We start from the raw sequence: 18,487 nt of genomic DNA, 5'->3' as shown, positions 1-18,487 counted from the left end.
CAGCCTCACTTTAGGACAGATGTTGCCCATCCCTGGTTTACAGCATTATCTGAGTTTTTTTTTTATTTATCCAAATGAATCGATATTGAGTCCAATTAAATCAAGACCGGAATTGAATTGCAAGATTATGAATCGAATCGTGAAATTTGTGTCAATATCCAGCCCTAATGAAAACATCAGTCATTGTGTAAACACTGTAACATGTTCTGAACATTCTGTTCACTTACCAAATGTTTTGACAATCACAGGATATATCATGTGACACTGACTTACTATTTTAATATATTATTTTAATATATGTTTTATCAAAACCATCAAGTATTTTGGTGTCTTCAGTGTCACATGATCCTTCAGACATTATTCTGAAAGGCTGATTTGAGAAACATTTTGAAAACAGTTTTGCTGCTTAATATTTTTGTGGAAACTGAGATAAAAAAAAAAAAAATCTGGATTTTTTGAGAAATAGAAAGTATACTTTATTTGAAATAGAAATCTTTTGTAACACAAATGTCCATTTTGATCATTGCGTCCTCGCAGAATAAAAGTATTAATTTATTTCAAAAGTTTTTTCAAAAGAATAAAAAAAATCTTACTGGCCCCAAACTTTTGAACAGCAGTGTATAGCAAACTAATAACACATGTCTAATACACTCAAAACTTCAAAAACAAAACAAAACATAAATAGCCCAAGGAAAACAAGCAAGCTATTGAGCGATGCATTTATGGCTTTACAATTTTTTTTGTATGAAAATGGAATATTTTGGAATGGAATATTTTAAGCATAGCTATAAAGGAAAAAAAAAAAGTTTCACTATACATTTACATATATATATACAAACACACATTTAACTTTTCCAGACCTGGAAATCACAAATGTAACATTCTGTGATATTTCTATGAGCGCGGGAACCTGTACAAATACATTTAAACTCAACAGTCAGAAAAGAAATAGCCTTAAACTGATATTCTGTTCCCTCAGTTGTCAAATGATAAGGTGCTGCTGCTGCTGGCATTAACTAACTAATATACACATATGTAAACACACACTGTGCAGTACAAAAAAAAAAAAAGAAGTTTTTTTTAATGAATAATCAGATCATTGCTTTTCAAATTTTATCATGCATAGTCTCTGAAGCACATGAAGGCTTACTAATATTACTACCCTGGAAATCCAGAGTTCTCACGAGAGCACAAGTTGAATTTGCTCAGCGAGTGACTCTGGAGTCGAGTAATGATGCTCATTAAATATGCCCTTGTATCTGAGCTGCACCAATCACATCGGGTTATCTGATATAGGCGGGCCAGAGGTGAGCTAAACCGATGACGACAGCGCTGTGACGTCGAAGTCATTAGTAAACATTGCAAAATGGCTGTGGATGAACACCAGTTGTTTGAAACGGCTTTGGCTGCTACAATGAACGAGTTAGACTTGGCTTTTTATCTAAAAGAGGAACAGAAGATGGCGCTCGAATCGTTCCTTTGCAAGAAGGGCGTTTTTGCTGTTTTGCCAACCGGATACGGCAAGAGTCTAATCTACCAGTTAGCTCCACTGGTAGCAAAGTGTATGGGGCTTGTTGTGATTGGTCGTAGTGTTATCCAATTGCGTGCAGTGAGATTTTCAAATGCATGCTTGGTGCCGCCCCTCGAGCTGGCCGATTTTCATTAGTCGATGCCAGACCATTAATCTTTCATATTTAGGTCTGGATTTCCAGGCTATATATTACTGTAAGTTCTGGTAAATCTATTGCCTTGATGATCCTGGACATTCACTTCTCACCCTACAGTAAACTCATCAGCATCCTGGGATTGAAAGTTTCTCCTCCAGGCATTTATCACCAGATCCAGCACCTGAAAATATATCAATGAATTCAAAATGCACATTTATAATTTTTTATATACAGTATATAATTTCATTCTTAGATTCTCAATAATGCATATATTAAAGTTTTCAGTAGCTCATTGTGAATTGTGATTGATGTTTTTAGTTTGACACTCACCTTGATCTGTTTACAGCTTCAGTTTAGAGTAAATGTCGCAACTCTCACTGTTATTGCCTAGAAGATGCCAACAGTTCATATGTGTTTACTATATATGCCACGCGCACACGCACACACATTTTTAATTTTTACATTTTTTTTATTCAGTGTTTTATCAATACTTTACAGAGATCGATCATTTTATTTCAAAATAAGTATGTTAAAACAAATGACCTCAAAATTAACAATTTGCATGCAATAACCTTTTTTTGGATCAGGTCAGTTTACAGTGCACATCCACAGAATCAGTTATGATCATAAAATCATAAGAGCAGAGACTTTTGTTTCAGTTTACCTTTGTTCTCTTTCTTTTTCTTCTGTTTCTTTGTAGATTTGAGTTCAATCTCAGCATATGTGATCTCAGTCGGCCCAATTACACCATCTATAGAGAATGAAATAAGACACTGGTTTAACACGATTTGCAAATATAATAGTGATAACATGGATTTGATTTCTAATTTCTTTAGAAAATAACTACTGAACTCATCATAATGAAATGAAATATTTCAAATGACATCCTTAGTTACCTGTGCTCATTTCTTCATTAATTGTTGTATCAATAGAGTCATAAACATTTGCAGTTCCTGTAATAAATGAATACATTAATTTTAATGTATTAATTAATACATACGTTTTTGAAAATATTTTTGTCATGCATCTTATAAATTTAATTCCACAGAAAAATATTGATTTCATGTTGACAAACTAAAAAACAATTAAGCACTAAACATAATATTTCATGTGTTAACATTCTAAATTACAGAAAATAAATATATTTTGTTATGCAGTTTTAGATCAAATAAAACCAAATGACATCAAGTTCAATACATGTTTATGAAGACACAAAATATAATGTAAAAAATTTAGAAGAGTGAAATATTATCTAGTTTTAAAATGTGTCCTCTTAGTTAAAAGCTATTCCTAAGTGTCTTTTATCTCAGGTTGTGAAGATTTATGGGAATATATTCTGGGTATAATGAGTAAAGACTGACCAGACAGCAGTGTCGTGTCTCCGGCTTCACTCTGGTTGTGCTCTGATTTCTGACTGATGTTCTGCTGTTGACTGACAGTAGAGGGAGACTCAGATCTTACACCTAGTCAAACATAAAATATTTGTGTAAATGTTTTGAGGAAAACTGACAGCAACATGTCGGCCCAGATCCGGCCAACATCTGGTACATGCAGATTCCACGTGTTCCAGATGTGGGCCGGATCTGGGCAGACACTATGTTGCTATCTGGGTTTTAATCTCTTTCATGTACAGTACATGTTTGAGAATGACAAAGTGTTTAGTGACATGCTTATATTTATTTTTCTAAAACATTAAGCTGCCTCACTGCCAGCTGTCTTCATTGGCAGCAAATGAAGCCTAAATGACTAATTTGGAATGCTTTACATATGTGACAACTCTGTATCAAACAACTAGTGGAAGAGATGGAGGACTCACTGTTTCAATGAGTTTCAATGATTTCAATATAGATTACATTAATATTTTTTATCAATACTTTTTAGTATTGAAGTAACAAACTTAATTTGAGCTGAAAACTGCCTAAAAACCATTTACAACCAGCAAGCATATGTTTTACCAGTTTGGGAGACCAGCTAAGACCAGAAAACCAGCATAGACTGATGAAAGATGGCAACTCACAAGATGAGCGAGTGTACATACAGTAGTTAGAAACAGAGCGAGTGTCTACAAGTCTGTCACTGAATTTTAATATGTCAGATGATGAACCTTTGTTGTTTCTGCAGCGCCACAGCAGGACCAAGAAGACAATGATCAGAAATACAACAGTCAGTCCTGCAGTCACTCCAATTATCACTGGATTGGGACCAACAGATCTTGAGGCTGGAGAAACGGAGATGCATATATTGCAATGTAAAATGTACAGGAATAATTTTTATAATGTTTATTTATCTTAGTCTCACCTCTGACTGAGATCCAGCTCTTGGGAGACTCTCCTCTCTCTGGGTGTTTGCAGTTGTAGAAACCCTCATGTGACTTTGAGATAGTCGGGATGATCATCTCTGTAGTTTGATTCTGGACGAGTGATCCATCTTTATAGAAATCAGCTCTGAGGATTGATGGGGATGTATTTTTATATAAACAGCGTAGAGTCAGATTATCTCCTTCAGTCACAGGATGAACAGGACTCTCCAGAATCACACCAACTACAGAAATAGAGGAAACATGCAATATATGAACAACATGGTAACATAATAAAAACAAGACAAAATAAAAAAAAATACAGAGCTTTTTTAATTGTGCACTGGTTTCTGAGTGTGTTTAGTGTATTGTTATGATGTTCTGGCTGCTTACATTAGTATCTGATCTTGTTAAATCATCCTGCTTCATGCATTGATTGTAAACTGTCAGTGAAATTAATAAATACAGAAACACAGACTCACAGTGTACAGTGATATTAACAGGATGATATTCCTCTCCAGATTCAGACTGACACCAGTAAACTCCAGTGGCTGATGTTACGGTAGAGTTGATTGTACATGTAGATCCTGTTTTTGATCCCCGGTAAAATGATAAACAATCTTCCAGCCCCCAACTCTCTGTGTATCTTCTCACTGTCCATCCATCAGACTTACTCTGGTCTTCACAGCTCAGAGAGAGAGAGACAGATGTGAAGTGTTGAGTTCTGCTGGGACTGATGATCAGAGACACTGGAGGAGAAACACCTGACAAGACCATTACAGATATAATTAGGAAATTGTCTTTATTAAAGATGAATCAATCATTTAAAGTAAGTGTGAACTCACCAGTGACCCACAGTGGTTGTTTGTTGCTGTACCATGTTTTATAGGCTGGTTTTCCTCTCTCTGCTATACACACATAAACTCCTGTGTGTTTTAGAGCAACAGAACTGACAGTGTATCTTCCTCCAGCTCCTCTGCTGCTGTCTGAGAGCGGCTCATAGCGAACACTCAAGCCTGTGTTAAGTGAGAATATGCAGATGATCACTAAAGGAAATTATTTCTAATAATGTTTTTGATAAAACCAGTTAATGTATATGCTATCACACAGAGGACATTACAATACCTGATGAGACAGTTACAGTGAACCAGCTGAATGTCCAGCCTGTAGAAGAGCCGTTAACCTCACAGTTCAGAGTCACTGGATCTCCTTCAGTCAACCACTTCTGAGGAGAAACACTTAAAACTGTCTGGGCTTCATCTGAAATAGAGACATCACTCATTAATAACATGTTAAACTTGTGTGTGTTTATGAAGAGATGATCAAACTCACCTGATACTGTCAGTGTAACTTCATCACTCCATTGTGAGCTGCGTGATCCTTCAGTCTCTGTTCCATAACAGGAGTATTTCCCTGCGTCAGACTCAGTAGCAGATCTGACTGTGTGTTCCTGTAGTTCACTGGAAAGCTTTAATGTACCTCCTTTATACCAGTTGTACCGCCAGCTAGAGACTCCTTCAGCATCAATGTCACATCTGAGAGTGACTCTCTCTCCTCTGAATACATGTTGATCAGGTTTAATGGTCACTCTGGGTTTTGGTTTTTCTGCACAATGGCAACAATAAACAATGAAAATAATGTGGTGATTAATTTAATGAATAAAAATAATAAAATGTGCTGTTTTTTACAGTTACTTGATTGACCAACAGAGTGAATGAGATTTAGTCAAGTACAACATGTTCCTGGATAAACATCTTTATTGATCCTGGAACGACATTCCAATCAACCAATCAGATTTGAGGGACAAGTTTACAGTTTATATCAAGTTTAAGCTTACTACCAGGGTTTACAGTAGTGCTTCTGTGTTATTCACCTATCATTTCCCTCTGATTTCAGAGATAATTTATGGTTAGGTCTTAATTGGCAAGATTACAATGACCATAAAACGCTCATGCTAAATCAGGTTAGACTGAAGTGTTGTTCTCTTTAGCTGTTATTGTCACTTATTAAGTGTTTTAAATTATTGTCAGTAATTTCTCAGAGCAGGTCATAAAGTGAGAGAAAATACTTGCCATGTATTGTCACTGTTACTGGTTCACTGTAATCTGTGTAACGTCCTCCTCCTTGTGCTCTGCACTTGTACTCTCCTCCATCAGAGACTTGCACAGGATCGATTGCTTTAGTTGCAGCATCAGTAGATTCAGTGTTTGAGTCTTTACTCCAGAGAAACTCCCATCCATCCAGTGTCTGATCCAGCGAACATCTCAGAAAAACTGAGTCTCCAGTGAACACTGAACTCTGTGGCTTAACAGTCAGAGTTGGTTTGGGAAAATCTGTCAATATAAAGTCAGTGGGAACATGAGAGGTGATCTTCAGCAGATCTCATTCTCTCACTGGTAAATCATTAGTGCATTTTGATTTCACAGACAATGTAATATAGCGACTGGCAACAATTATAGGAACAAACAAGGTTAACATTCATTCAGTGCAATGCAAAGAGTTAAAGGACAACAAAGGTGCAAAGACCACCCTATGGGGTTCAAACCAAAGTGTTGCAAATTGTTGTTGTAGTTCAAAGGACTTTTTTTTTTATTCAATCTGTTTAGTTTTTGTGATGTCTGGAGAGTTGCTAATTTTCAAGACAAAGCAAATGTCAAAATATACTGTTTCTATATTCTTCATAACAAATTTTGGCCATGTAATATTAATATTAGTAGTATTACAGAAATTGTCATTTTTGTGACTGAATGTTTTTTTTTTTTTTGACAGAACCGTCTGTGTGGTGTTATATTAGTCACAAGACATGAATCATTTCTATAACTTGTTTAAAAAGCTGTGTTTATAATCATGACACTGAGGGCTGGATTCATGAAAATCTGCTTAAGAAAGAAGATAAGGAAGTTCTTAAGATAAATTAGTTCATAAGAATGTTCATTTGGGGATTTAAGACAAAAGTTATTTAGGATGATTTTTAAGAACATTCTTTTCAGGAATATGAATACTTCTTAAATGTTTTAAGAACAATATCTCAAGAATAAACAATAAAAACATTAAGAAAAATCTTTGGGAATACAACATATTATTATATTTCTTTCTTAAGTTATAAAATAGGAAGAAAATAGCATTTAAGAAGAATTTTATTTTTAAGAATGTCTAGTGAATCCAGATCCTGGTTTGTAACAGAATTACCCATTTGTGATTAAATTTATGAATCAAATTCACTCACCTTCAGTGTGTCCAGAGTGGATGATTGAAATCAGCACTAAAATGCAGAGTAAAAAAAAAATCATAAATAAAGATTATTTGTATTTTTACATGTTTCTGGTAAAGATCATCAAACTCATCTGGTGACTATCCTGAGAGAGTTTCTGTGGGAACTTATTTGCAGAGTTCTTCCCATGAGGCAACCGACTGTGTTTCTCTTATTGGTCCCTGTGATGTCTTCTGTTTGTAAATTAGCTTTAGGTATAAAGGTCTGTCCCACAGACAGAAATTTGGGTTCAGATTCTCTGAAGACAGGCTAACATCATCCCAGCTAGCAGGGGACATTCTCAGAACGTTGGCTAACATTCCCTACAAGTTTGGTTAATGTTTTAAACAAAACATCTGAATGTAATGTTCAAAGAATGTTTTAAGGATGTTTTCTCATTTCATAATGTTTCTATAAGGTTAAATGTAAACTAAGATATAACGTTTTAACTGTAACATTTTGAGGATGTTTTTAGAGAATGTTTACCTACACAGCAAAAACTCCAGTGTTAAATAAACTCGCCTGGGAGTTTATTTGACTCCACACTCAAAGGGTTAAAGTGTTAAAATATGAGTGTTAAATGAACACTGAAGAGCGTTAAAATTAATGAGATAATTAAGTTATTAATTGTGTGATGATTAAGTATTATTGAAGACACCTGATGTTAACAAGCAGAATCACCAAAGGAGAAAATCTAATTTTAAGTTACCATTATGGAGATCAGTGTTTGCTTTAGTTGGGCTCTTGACCCTTAAACTATTAACTTTAGATTTTGTTTAACTATTGTAGCCGAGTTATATCAGTCAGATGAACAAAGAGAAAAGGTGATCAGGTGGTGTTGGTTATGTTTTGACATAATCATCAATTGACCTGAATCACTAAACTCATTTACATTTAGTCATTATGCAGATGCTTTTATTCAAAGCGACTTACAGAGGGCTAAAGTTTAGAGAGTTAGGTTTGCCTTGTTGATTACAGCAGCCCAGTGATTTTATAGCATACAATTTGTAGCATTTTCTATAGACCTTATGTAGCTCCGCCCCTTTTCAGCGCTGCGCTCATTGTCTTTTGACTTCGGGTCTGTATTTTCACAGCGTTTTGCGTGTTTATTAATGAACGGCTCGTTTTAAAATCTTCCCGGTCTATTTACATTTGTTAAGTCATCTGCTTTAAACATTACAGTCCTCATGATAACTTTCGTTAACTTTACATTAAGTAAATCCAGTTAAAAAGCTAATTACTCCTGGGCAGAAATGCCATATAAATATACAGAGCGACCGCAAAACGGAAGTTAAAAGACAATTTTCCAAAGATGGCGGTGCCCTTGTTTCTCTGGTGCATAAGGTCTATAGAATCAAAAATGTTTCTTAAAAGTTCTGTTCAAGATTTAAAAAAAAAACATTTAATTTAGACACACAGACATCAAGATTCAGCCTGTGATTCTCAACAATGGTGACAATAATAAAGCATGTTGCAGTGCATTCTGGGTGCCACCAATCAAAACTCATTCATGGCTCCCATCATGCATTGCAGTATAAATAAATTATGATCTGGATTGTCTTATTTATTTTGTTTGCCACCATTGTTGAGATTCATACACTCAATCTTGATGTCTGTTTGTGGCTAAACATTTTTTTTTTTTTAAATCAAAACAACTTTTAAGAAATACTTTGGATTATATTGAAAATTCTGGATCTCATTTTTTAGAATCACAGTGATGCTATAATCAACAATATAAATCTAAGTCAGAGATTAGACTCTAAATGAGTTTTGTGATTCAGGTCAAGTGATGATTATGTCAAAACATAACCAACAACATCTGATCACTTTTTCTCTTTGTTCATCTGGCAGTTATAACGTGTAAGTGCGTCTTTACAACAGCCAATCAAAATTTTAAGTAAAAACGTAAGGGTCAAGAGACCAACTAAAACAAACACTATTCTCCATAATGGTGACTTAAAAATAGTGATTTTCTCCTTCAGTGATTCTGCTTGTTAACATCAGGTGTCTTCAATAATGATCAATCATCACTCAGTTCATCACTTAATTATCTCATTAACTTTTATCACTGGAGTTTTTGCTTTGTACGTTTTAGGAGAACATTCTGGGAACCAAAATAAAACTACCCGCTGAAAACATTATTAGAACTTCATGGTAATGTTCTCAGAACGTTTTTAGAACAAAACATTTCTAGCTGGGATCACTGAAGAATGAGTAAATTCTTCTCCCCACAAGAACTCTGGTCAAGCTTACTTATTTTATGCATTAGAGGAATCGAATACATTGGTAAGTCAACAAAGTGACATCTCAGCCAAAAAACCCCCAAAAAAACCTTTGTATTATTATTTAACCCTTTAAACACATGCCTTTTCATTTTTAAAGTTAGACATCAACTTACTTACCTTCTAGACATCAACTAAGTACTGACACTCAGAACTTCTGTTCAGACAGCCCTGCAGAACGGAGGCCTCAATAAAGGTCACAGTAACGCTCTAACCAAAGCGCAGTGGCCAAAAAAAGGTCAGAAAGATCTAGCAACTTATTTCAACTGGCCCGCGAAGCTCTGCAGATTGTAGAGGCCTCAGTACAATGACTCTCATAATGAGAGAAGGCCGAGCAACACTCCACATTAAGGTCAATATCCAAAGAGCCTCACAGAGAGCCTGACAACCTGACATACTCTCATACCACCTAGCCAAGCTCTTGATTGATTGATTGATTGATTGATTGATTGATTGATTGATTGTTGACAGCAGGTGATAATCACTAATGCTCAATCATCACATAATTGGTTAATTAATCACTCAATTCAGAGTTATTTTAACTCTCTGTAGAGAGGGACCAGATGTACTCTGAGCAGAGTTAATGTAACTCTGGGGATTTTGCTGTGTATATGAAAATTCACGTTCACGTCAATGAAAGCAAGATATGAGCTGCATTTTATTTATCATTAGCTAATTTCAGGAGTGGCATCAGCACTGGCAAGATAATTTAGTGTCACGACTTTTAATGAAGACAACTGTGAGTTGAGCTTTAAAATGAGCGCTGAACTATCAGTTTCATTTGTCGCAGCTCCTCCACCGTCTCAGGGGAGCCCATGGCCCTGGTCCAGGTCTTTCAGCTGGTCAGCCTGGTAAGCTTGCAGAACGGCCATCGTGTGCAAAGCCGCCCCAGTCTGACTCGCTGACGCATATGCTCTGCCATTTAGACGTCATGTGGGACGCAGCAGCTTAGTTGGCAGAGACTGCGTCTTCAGTGCGGATACCTCACCTACTGAGAGATCGCTGGCCAGCCTCTCTTCAGTCAGAGGTATTGACGCATAACCATATTCCTGCATCACCTCCACATCAGCATAGTTTGCCTGTGAATGATGGATGTATGCAGAATATGGCTTTCCCCAAGATCTCCGCAACTCAGCGTGAAGATCTGGGAGAAAGGGAAGACTCGTACCAGCTGGGTGGTTATGTCCCGACAAATAGCGTTCATCCATGGAAGCTACGAGGAAGTTTGCTGAGAGCACTCAGAGACATCCTCGATCTCAACAGCCTCGTCCTGCTCATCTTGGCTTGAGGCGAGGAGCTCGCTCACTGACGAATCAGATGATGTGAGGGATAACACGTTATCATCCAGCATCTCGCTCTCGCCAGCCGCCGACAAATAAAAGATCCTCAACAAGAGCAAGTTTCCTTCAAAGGAAAGCGTTCACAACACACACATACAGTCCCCTCAATGACTGAGCATGCATGATCCTCACCCAGGCACATAACGGACATATCGTGTGTGTCATTAGATGTCAGGAAATGCTGACACGGATGAACACACTTACTAAAGTTGTGTAAAAACCTTTCTAGAGTCTGAAAACTCAGAAATTCTTACTAACTGCATACTAGTGTACATCTACTGAAGACTAACTAGTGTACATCTACTGAAGACTAACTAGTGTACATCTACTGAAGACTAACTAGTGTACATCTACTGAAGACTAACTAGTGTACATCTACTTAGTGCATTGTGGACAGCAAACAACCAACAGAAGTGTGTACAAACCAATAAGCGAGTACAAAACAAACCGACAGAAATGATTCGGCAAACACCATTACAGAGCAAAAAACTGAGTGACTGAACAAACAGACTGACCCAAACACAACACAGTGCATTTCTCTTTCACAAACAGCACTATCTGCTCACTTCCTCTTTCAAGCTCGTCTTTCACTCATAGTTAATGGACTAGAGCTGGATTTGAAACTCTGAGAGCAGAATGAAAAGAAGAAAAATCCAAGAACACTAAATCACTTGAAACTGTTCAAACCTATTCATAATATAACAGCAATGAACATCTTCTGAAACATATAAAGAGGAAATAATACTCACAGAGCACAAGAGGAAGTTTGCTGCGCTCCATACTGACCCAATAATGACAGACGGTTAACCCTCTGGGGTCTGAGGTGTTTTTGGGGTCCTTGAGATGTTCTGACATGCCCTGACATTTGTGCTTTTTTCAGTTGCTTATAAACATAGTAATGGCAAAAAAAAATTACACACTATTTAGCACAAACAGGGCTACCATAATATGTGAGCAACAAGAATGTACATGTCTGCATTTTTGAGAGAATAATGTTTATGCGTGGTTATTGAAAAAACTAAAAACTAAAGTTTCTGAAATAAGACCACAAAACACACACTAAATATGTGCCAATAAGACTTTTGTCTAATGGATGTCATCGCCTAGTGTTTTTTCTTCAAAATTATGTGAAAATCACCCTGCCTAATCCTTCACATAACACAATACATTGATTTGAATTTTGCAAAGCACTTTCTGTTTGGAAAGGCCATATGCGGAGTGGGCGTCACAGATCATGCATATGTAGTGGTTCACACCTGAGGACCGCATACTTAATGAGCCATTCATTCAGGTGAGTCACTGAGCCACAAGAATGCAAGAGCAACAGTTGGAAGCATCTCAATTCTTTTTTATTTTTCCACATATTGTGCTTGCAATTTGGCCTATAATATCCAAGGAAAACATGTAATTGTGCCGTTAATTCTCATACTGTATTTTCAGTTTTGGAATATTTATCCTCTCCCCAAATTTGTCACTAATAAAACACAATAAAAATTATTTAAAGAAAAGGCTTATATTTACCTTTTAATAGTTTGTTTACATCTACCTTGTAAATATTTAAATAAACAACAATTCAAGTGTAATCTTTCTTTGTACAAACTAAAGTATACATTTTATCATACATATTTCAAAGTTAAGGATTTGATTGATTATTTGATTATTTTTGACAAAAAAATTGGCAAATAAAAGCTTATTTGAGGTGGCAGATATTTTACAGTAAAAATGTATAATCTATCCAAAACTAATCAACGAAATGTTGTCTTTCATATGTCTGTAACATAGGTCTTTCATTTTTATTATAAGGAATATAAATGCTAATTTGCAGTTTAATACGTTGCTTATACAAATATATATATGTGCATACACACACACACATATACATGTGTATATATTTATACACAAAAATAAATTTTATTTATATTTTTTATATACATTTTTTTTTCCACAAATTGTGCTTGTAAATTGTATAATATCCAAGGTAAACATGTCTAGTAATTGTGCAGTAAATTCTCATACTGTATTTTCAGTTTTGGAATATTTATCCTCTCCCCAAATTTGTTACTAATAAAACACAATAAAAATTATTTAAAGAAAAAAAAATTATATTTACCTTTTAATAGTTTGTTTACATCTACCTTTTGAGGGACATTTTCCCTTATTATTATTATTCCTCACAGCGCTGCGAGACGGTGTAAACAAGTAATGATCTGAATAAACTTGTGTTTTCTTGAGCTGATATGGGGCTCGAGAAAACACAGCCCCTCACAGGTTTGCGCCGTGGATTCCCGCGAGTCAGACGCGGATACTGTGTTTGTTTTAGGCTCGCGCAGTCTTCACTCGGACGCGCGCTTCAATCCGTTGTGGAGACTCTCTTTTCGTTCCAGTGAAATTACAAAACAAAATACACACACACACATGTCTCTGCCTGATATACAACCACTGATAAACATAATCTGATTTGACAAAAAAAAAAAAAACTATGAGTGCAGATTCGAACTCAAAACCTCTGACACGCTAGGCAAATGTTCTACCACTAGACCACTTGAGTTCACGTATTTACTCACGTGAAAACTCGTTCGTCTGAGTTACAATCTTCCTCTGAGGAAAAGCCAAGGTGAGTTATTCCTCGCTGTCCAGGATCATCTGAAGACCGTCTTTACCGGAGAACATAATGTTCTAAATTTGCTCTAAGCAAATCAAATGTGACCAAAATAAAAAAAATAATCAGTCTGTTATAAACAAAGCAATTGTGAGCGATAAACAAAAGTAACTTGTACAATCCGACCCCCCAAACATGAAAAGAGGTGAAAGAAGTTAAAGAGAAAACAAATAACGCACACTATAACCTTATAAACAATAATATGTTATAAATTATATGCGACTTTTAATACTGTAGGGCAGTAGCCTACTATTCCCGGAAGCAACCTCCGAGTGGCCCAGCCCATGGTCCCGTGTCGTCAAAAACGTTACGTAAATTCGAAATAGTAACCTTATGTTGTGATTGCTAGCCTATTTACTTTTTATGTATTAAATCCAGGAAATTTGTTAATGAAAATAATATTAAAATTAAGATACAATTAAAACAAAACGAAATTCGTTTTAAAGAATGGATTTGTGCTTTCTGTTTTGAAGTCTCTGTGAAAGTTTGAAAGTCTTTTAGTGCTGCTTCAGAGCGCTCGCGTCCATAATGGAGAACTGTCACGTAATATTGTTTTTTCCTCATAAATGCGAACATGTGTCAACTAATGCAAGTAAATTTAAAAAGACTTACCCGAAATATTATCCACGGCTGGATCAAGTCGCTCAACGTTCGTCGCTCAAAATACAAACGTTCGTCGTCAGAGTCCTGCTCTTCTTCTGAGCAAAATTTGAACTCGTGTCATCTTCCAACAGCACAGGAAAGTGAATAAATGAAACTTGCTGGTTTTAAGGCATTTCAGGGGGCGTTTACCTTATTTTGCATAGATCACCTCAGCTCATTATCTTATGAATAGCGCGCTCTGCGAGTGGGTGTGAACTCATTACCGATAATTAGGTGAGACGGGAGAAACTGTACTTCTCTTTAGTTTCTTACAGATTACATTGCAGGAGAATATTTGTTTTGAATGTGAATTGTTTTAATTAAAAGTAGAAATTTAAAGCTTTCTTTAGAGGCATGTTTCATGGTTGTGTGATAAGTATTAGCTGAGTTTCAGTTCATTTTCCAGACTTGTTTCAAAAAGATTTTTGCGGAGACAGAGTGAGCTGAAAGCGCACCCTGTTTATTTTATTTATTTAAAAATAAAAACAAGGTTTTGATGTTAATGTGAGTGTACACAAAAAAAGAAGACCCTCTATAGTTTATAATCATGTATTTATTTTATTAATATGACCGTAAATGACGGACTTTTTTAAGTTTATGTTGCTTCTATGTGAAAAAAATCCAGCAAAACGCGGGGGCGCGTTTGCCGACCTCAGAGGGTTAAAGACACAGACTGAGTTAAAGCCTCGAGACTTCCTGATACATACAGTCAGATCTTTAGGAACATAATGGCAGATTAAAGACATACAAATGTACCTCATGTGTCACAGAAAACCTTTTGATAAAGTTGATAATCTTGTAACGAGTTTTCAATTTTTTTTAGAAGAGCTTCAGTTTTCCATTATGAGAAATAATATTTCTGTGTGTTTAATGGACAAGGAAAAGGAAACAATACTTTGATAGATCTTTATTATAATAATAGTAGCTGTATTTATAACTTTATAAGTTAAGAAGCAGAAGTCACTTAATTCCACTGTAGAATTGAAAATAATCCAAGATATTTGAAAATGAACAAAGACATTTGCTTCACTGTTTTCCACCCCTCTTTCCCCATGAGGACCATTTGGAGTTCCTAAAGGCACAGAAGGGCTGATAGTGATCAAGACATATAGGACAAGATGTGTGTACTTTGGGGGTTGATGAATTGTCACACCTTTAGTACAGTGGGGGAAGTTGTAATTATCTGATTGGTCAGTTTGAATGTCTCATATTTGGGTTTTAGTCACATGGTCAGGGAAAGTATAATAGAAGATTGTAACTGTTGCTCTGGCTCTCTTCTTATTCTCTGGGTCCCTTTCTTGGGGCTCTCTCCCTTTACCTCTCTCTCTCTCTCTCTCTCTCTCTCTATATATATATATATATATATATATATTTATAACTATTTTAAGTGTATAACCATATTTTGTCATTAAACCTTTTCAATTACAAATAATGTGCTATAGTTTTGATTTGGTATTGACTTTGAAGTGCTACATATTGCAATTCAATATTATTGTCACTCTCTATAGCAACTCTCCCACATATTGTAACTGTGCATATTTCCATCGTTGGTATAAATAGCAGTGGGTGGTATTGACAAGAAATGTACAGTTTTCTACCATCTTGCTAATAACATTTCTTTAGTCATTCGGCAGTCTTGCAGACTGAACCCCTGCAGGAAATCCACCCTTACACCACTGAGCTGAAAAATAACAAACCAAACCACAACTATCAGCTCATCTCTATCTATTTCTGTTCTCTCAGGCCTCTGCATCAATCTGCACTGATCGCACTGTATGATTTACTACAAAGAACAGGCTCATAAAGTCAATCGTTTGGGAATTGTCATGATGCCAGCCTGTGTTCCCCTTGACTTGTGTGGTCTTTTATGTTATTTCCTGATCTGCACCATGTTTTGTTGTCCTTTTTATTTTTTCCTGTTGATTAGTTCTTTGATTTGTTCCCAATTGTGTCTAGTTTTCCAATTTCTCCTTGTGTATTTAAACCCAGAGTTTCTAATATTCCTTGTCATGTAATTTTGTAATCCTTTGTTGGATGTTTCTTTGAGGTTATCATTTCTAATCCCTGGCTTTCTTGTGTTCAATTCGGTTGTTATTGCAGTTTTTCTGAATTGCTAAAACACATTTACAGTTACAGATTACAGATTAGTGATCTGAGGGCGCGCACACTTCCTGGTGTGTGACGTGTGCGCGCGTTCTGTCTTAGTCTGCGCAAGCAGATCACTTGGACGTGGTTGTGTACAAGAGGTAAAAACGATATAAATACTGTTCGTTTTCTCACACAAACCGCTCGTTTCGTGTCTTCCCTTACGAAAAAAAAGTATACTTCAAGTTAATTTTATGAAGTATACTTGAGTAATGTTCAAGTATATTTTTAAGTATACTTTATGTAGTAAGTATACTAGTCAATATGTACTAGTAGTAAACTTGTAAGTGTACTATTTTAATACCGCTTGGGACTAAATTGGCCCACTTGAAGTATATAAAAGTATATGTTTAAGTGTACTATAAGTGTAACAGTAGTAAACTTTAAGTGCACAACTAGTTCATAATTATGTTTCTCATTTGTACTGCAAGTGAACTTATGAGTATACTAGTAGTTTACTATTTTAATACTTGTAGCAACTTTGAAGTATACTCTCAGTAAACTACTAGTTTAGTAGTTGTATACTACAAGTTTTCTTTTAATGTACTCTCAGTAAACTACAAGTTTTCTTTGTGAACTTAACATTATACTTATAGTTTACTATTTATATAAAAATTTTGCACTTGCAGTAGGCCCCTATACTACTATGTTCAAATGTTATTTTTTATACTTGAAAAATACCTTTAACTCTACTTTAATTTTAAAAACATTTTATTAGCTTCATAAATCCTTTTTTATCAACACTTGAATGTCGGTAAGTTTCATAAAGAAAGGCAACATTTTAAACAAAATAGTTGAGAAAATAATTTTTTTGTCAAAGACTTCGCCTTGATCAGATTCAGAACGATGATCAAACACAGATGGAATAAATCGAGTCCGACACCCCCACAGCTTCAGTCGTTTTCTCTTCATGGGTTACGCTTCATTTCATTTGGAAACATTAAGCAGTTTTGAGTTACAAGCTGTTTAATGTTTGATGACCACATAGTTTACATTTGAGTGAGCAATCTTCTATCACTTGTTTCAGCTTCTTTTTCTCCTGTGTTTTGATCCAGAGATTCTGTACTAGAAGATGTGTCATAGCGCCCCCTACCGTATACCAGTGAAAACATGGATAGCTGGAAAATTCAGTCAATGGGGGAAAAGTTGAATTAAAGTAAATTCCTATGTACACCAGTGGACTAGCCTACACAAAAATTCAGATACGCAGCATTAGAAACATATTTGTTTTATATCAATATTTTAATCAATATTTTCAAACAAAGTTTCATAAGACTGTATACGAAAAACCATGTAAAAAATGTATATTTTAGGCTACTCGATCAAAAGAGTTAACACAACTACAAGCCAAGTATACTTTAAATAATTAAACTTTTAAGTTTACTCGATCAAAAGATTGAGTACAAGTATAGGCCAAATATACTTGGACTTTTCTCTCAGTATAAGTCAAGTACACTTAAGTGTAATTATGTATATTTTTGAGAAGTATATAAAATGTAGACTGAAAGTATGCTTTCTTCTTTTTAGTTGAAAAGAAGTATACTAATAGAACACTTGAATAAACTTATTTTCCATGCTTATTTTATTTACTCTATAAGCTATTCCACCTGAAAGTTTGTTACTATATAAAGTGAAAGTGAAAGTGAAGTGAAAGTGAAGTGAAAGTGAAAGTGAAAGAGAAGAAAGTAAAAAAACATGTTTTTATAAAAATAAAGCTGAACATGTTAGTTTATAAGACGGTGTGTAATATCATCTTTTAAAAAAAAGTATTTAATAAGCTACTCAATCAAAATAGTAAACACAAGTACAAGCCAAGAATACTTAGAATACTTAATTATACTTTTAAGTATATCTCGATCATCAAGTATAGGCCAAATATACTTAGACTTTTCTCTCAGTATAAGTCAAGTATACTTAAGTGGAATTTGAATTATATTTCTGAGAAGTACATAAAGTATATTTCTGAGAAGTATATAAAAAGTAGACTGAAAGTATACTTTCTTATTTTTTAGTTTAAAAGAAGTATACTAATAGCACACTTGAATAAACTTCTTTTTCGTAAGGGTTAGGCCATCAATGTGTACTTACGATGGGGAATTGTTTAATTTGGACTTCTCTGTGCATGCTCTTTGAGGTGGTGACCATAGACCTGCATTATATGACTGACAGACAAGAACGGTTTGACCTAAAAATATCAAAATTGAAA

The 18,487-nt window shown here is 35.3% G+C and overlaps 2 protein-coding genes across 2 annotated transcripts in view; both read right to left on the bottom strand.

Moving 5' to 3' along the window:
- LOC311304498 (gap junction alpha-1 protein-like) overlaps positions 1-18,487 on the bottom strand; it is a gene marked incomplete at both ends in the record, with an annotated part of 434,020 nt that overhangs the window by 70,702 nt on the left and 344,831 nt on the right. The gene's annotated exons all lie outside the window — the stretch shown is intronic.
- LOC311298694 (immunoglobulin superfamily member 1-like) overlaps positions 511-18,487 on the bottom strand; it is a 52,128-nt gene continuing 34,151 nt past the window's right edge. Inside the window, exons 13-26 of the mRNA XM_084421829.1 lie at positions 11,585-11,653; positions 7,190-7,225; positions 6,036-6,296; positions 5,296-5,568; positions 5,089-5,223; positions 4,809-4,979; positions 4,446-4,727; positions 3,966-4,208; positions 3,772-3,885; positions 3,029-3,130; positions 2,564-2,620; positions 2,332-2,418; positions 1,998-2,054; positions 511-1,848 (exon numbers count right to left, since the gene is read on the bottom strand). Coding sequence (XP_084277955.1) covers positions 2,008-2,054; positions 2,332-2,418; positions 2,564-2,620; positions 3,029-3,130; positions 3,772-3,885; positions 3,966-4,208; positions 4,446-4,727; positions 4,809-4,979; positions 5,089-5,223; positions 5,296-5,568; positions 6,036-6,296; positions 7,190-7,225; positions 11,585-11,653 — 1,877 coding nt within the window. The 3' untranslated portion in view covers positions 511-1,848; positions 1,998-2,007. The remainder of the gene's footprint in view (positions 1,849-1,997; positions 2,055-2,331; positions 2,419-2,563; positions 2,621-3,028; positions 3,131-3,771; positions 3,886-3,965; positions 4,209-4,445; positions 4,728-4,808; positions 4,980-5,088; positions 5,224-5,295; positions 5,569-6,035; positions 6,297-7,189; positions 7,226-11,584; positions 11,654-18,487) is intronic.

Source organism: Rutilus rutilus (genome assembly GCF_951802725.1).
Source record: "Rutilus rutilus genome assembly, chromosome: 1".
In the NCBI taxonomy this organism is placed as follows: domain Eukaryota; kingdom Metazoa; phylum Chordata; class Actinopteri; order Cypriniformes; family Leuciscidae; genus Rutilus; species Rutilus rutilus.
The sequence above is the reverse complement of the archived record's forward strand: the minus strand, read 5'-3'. Positions and strand labels throughout refer to the sequence as shown.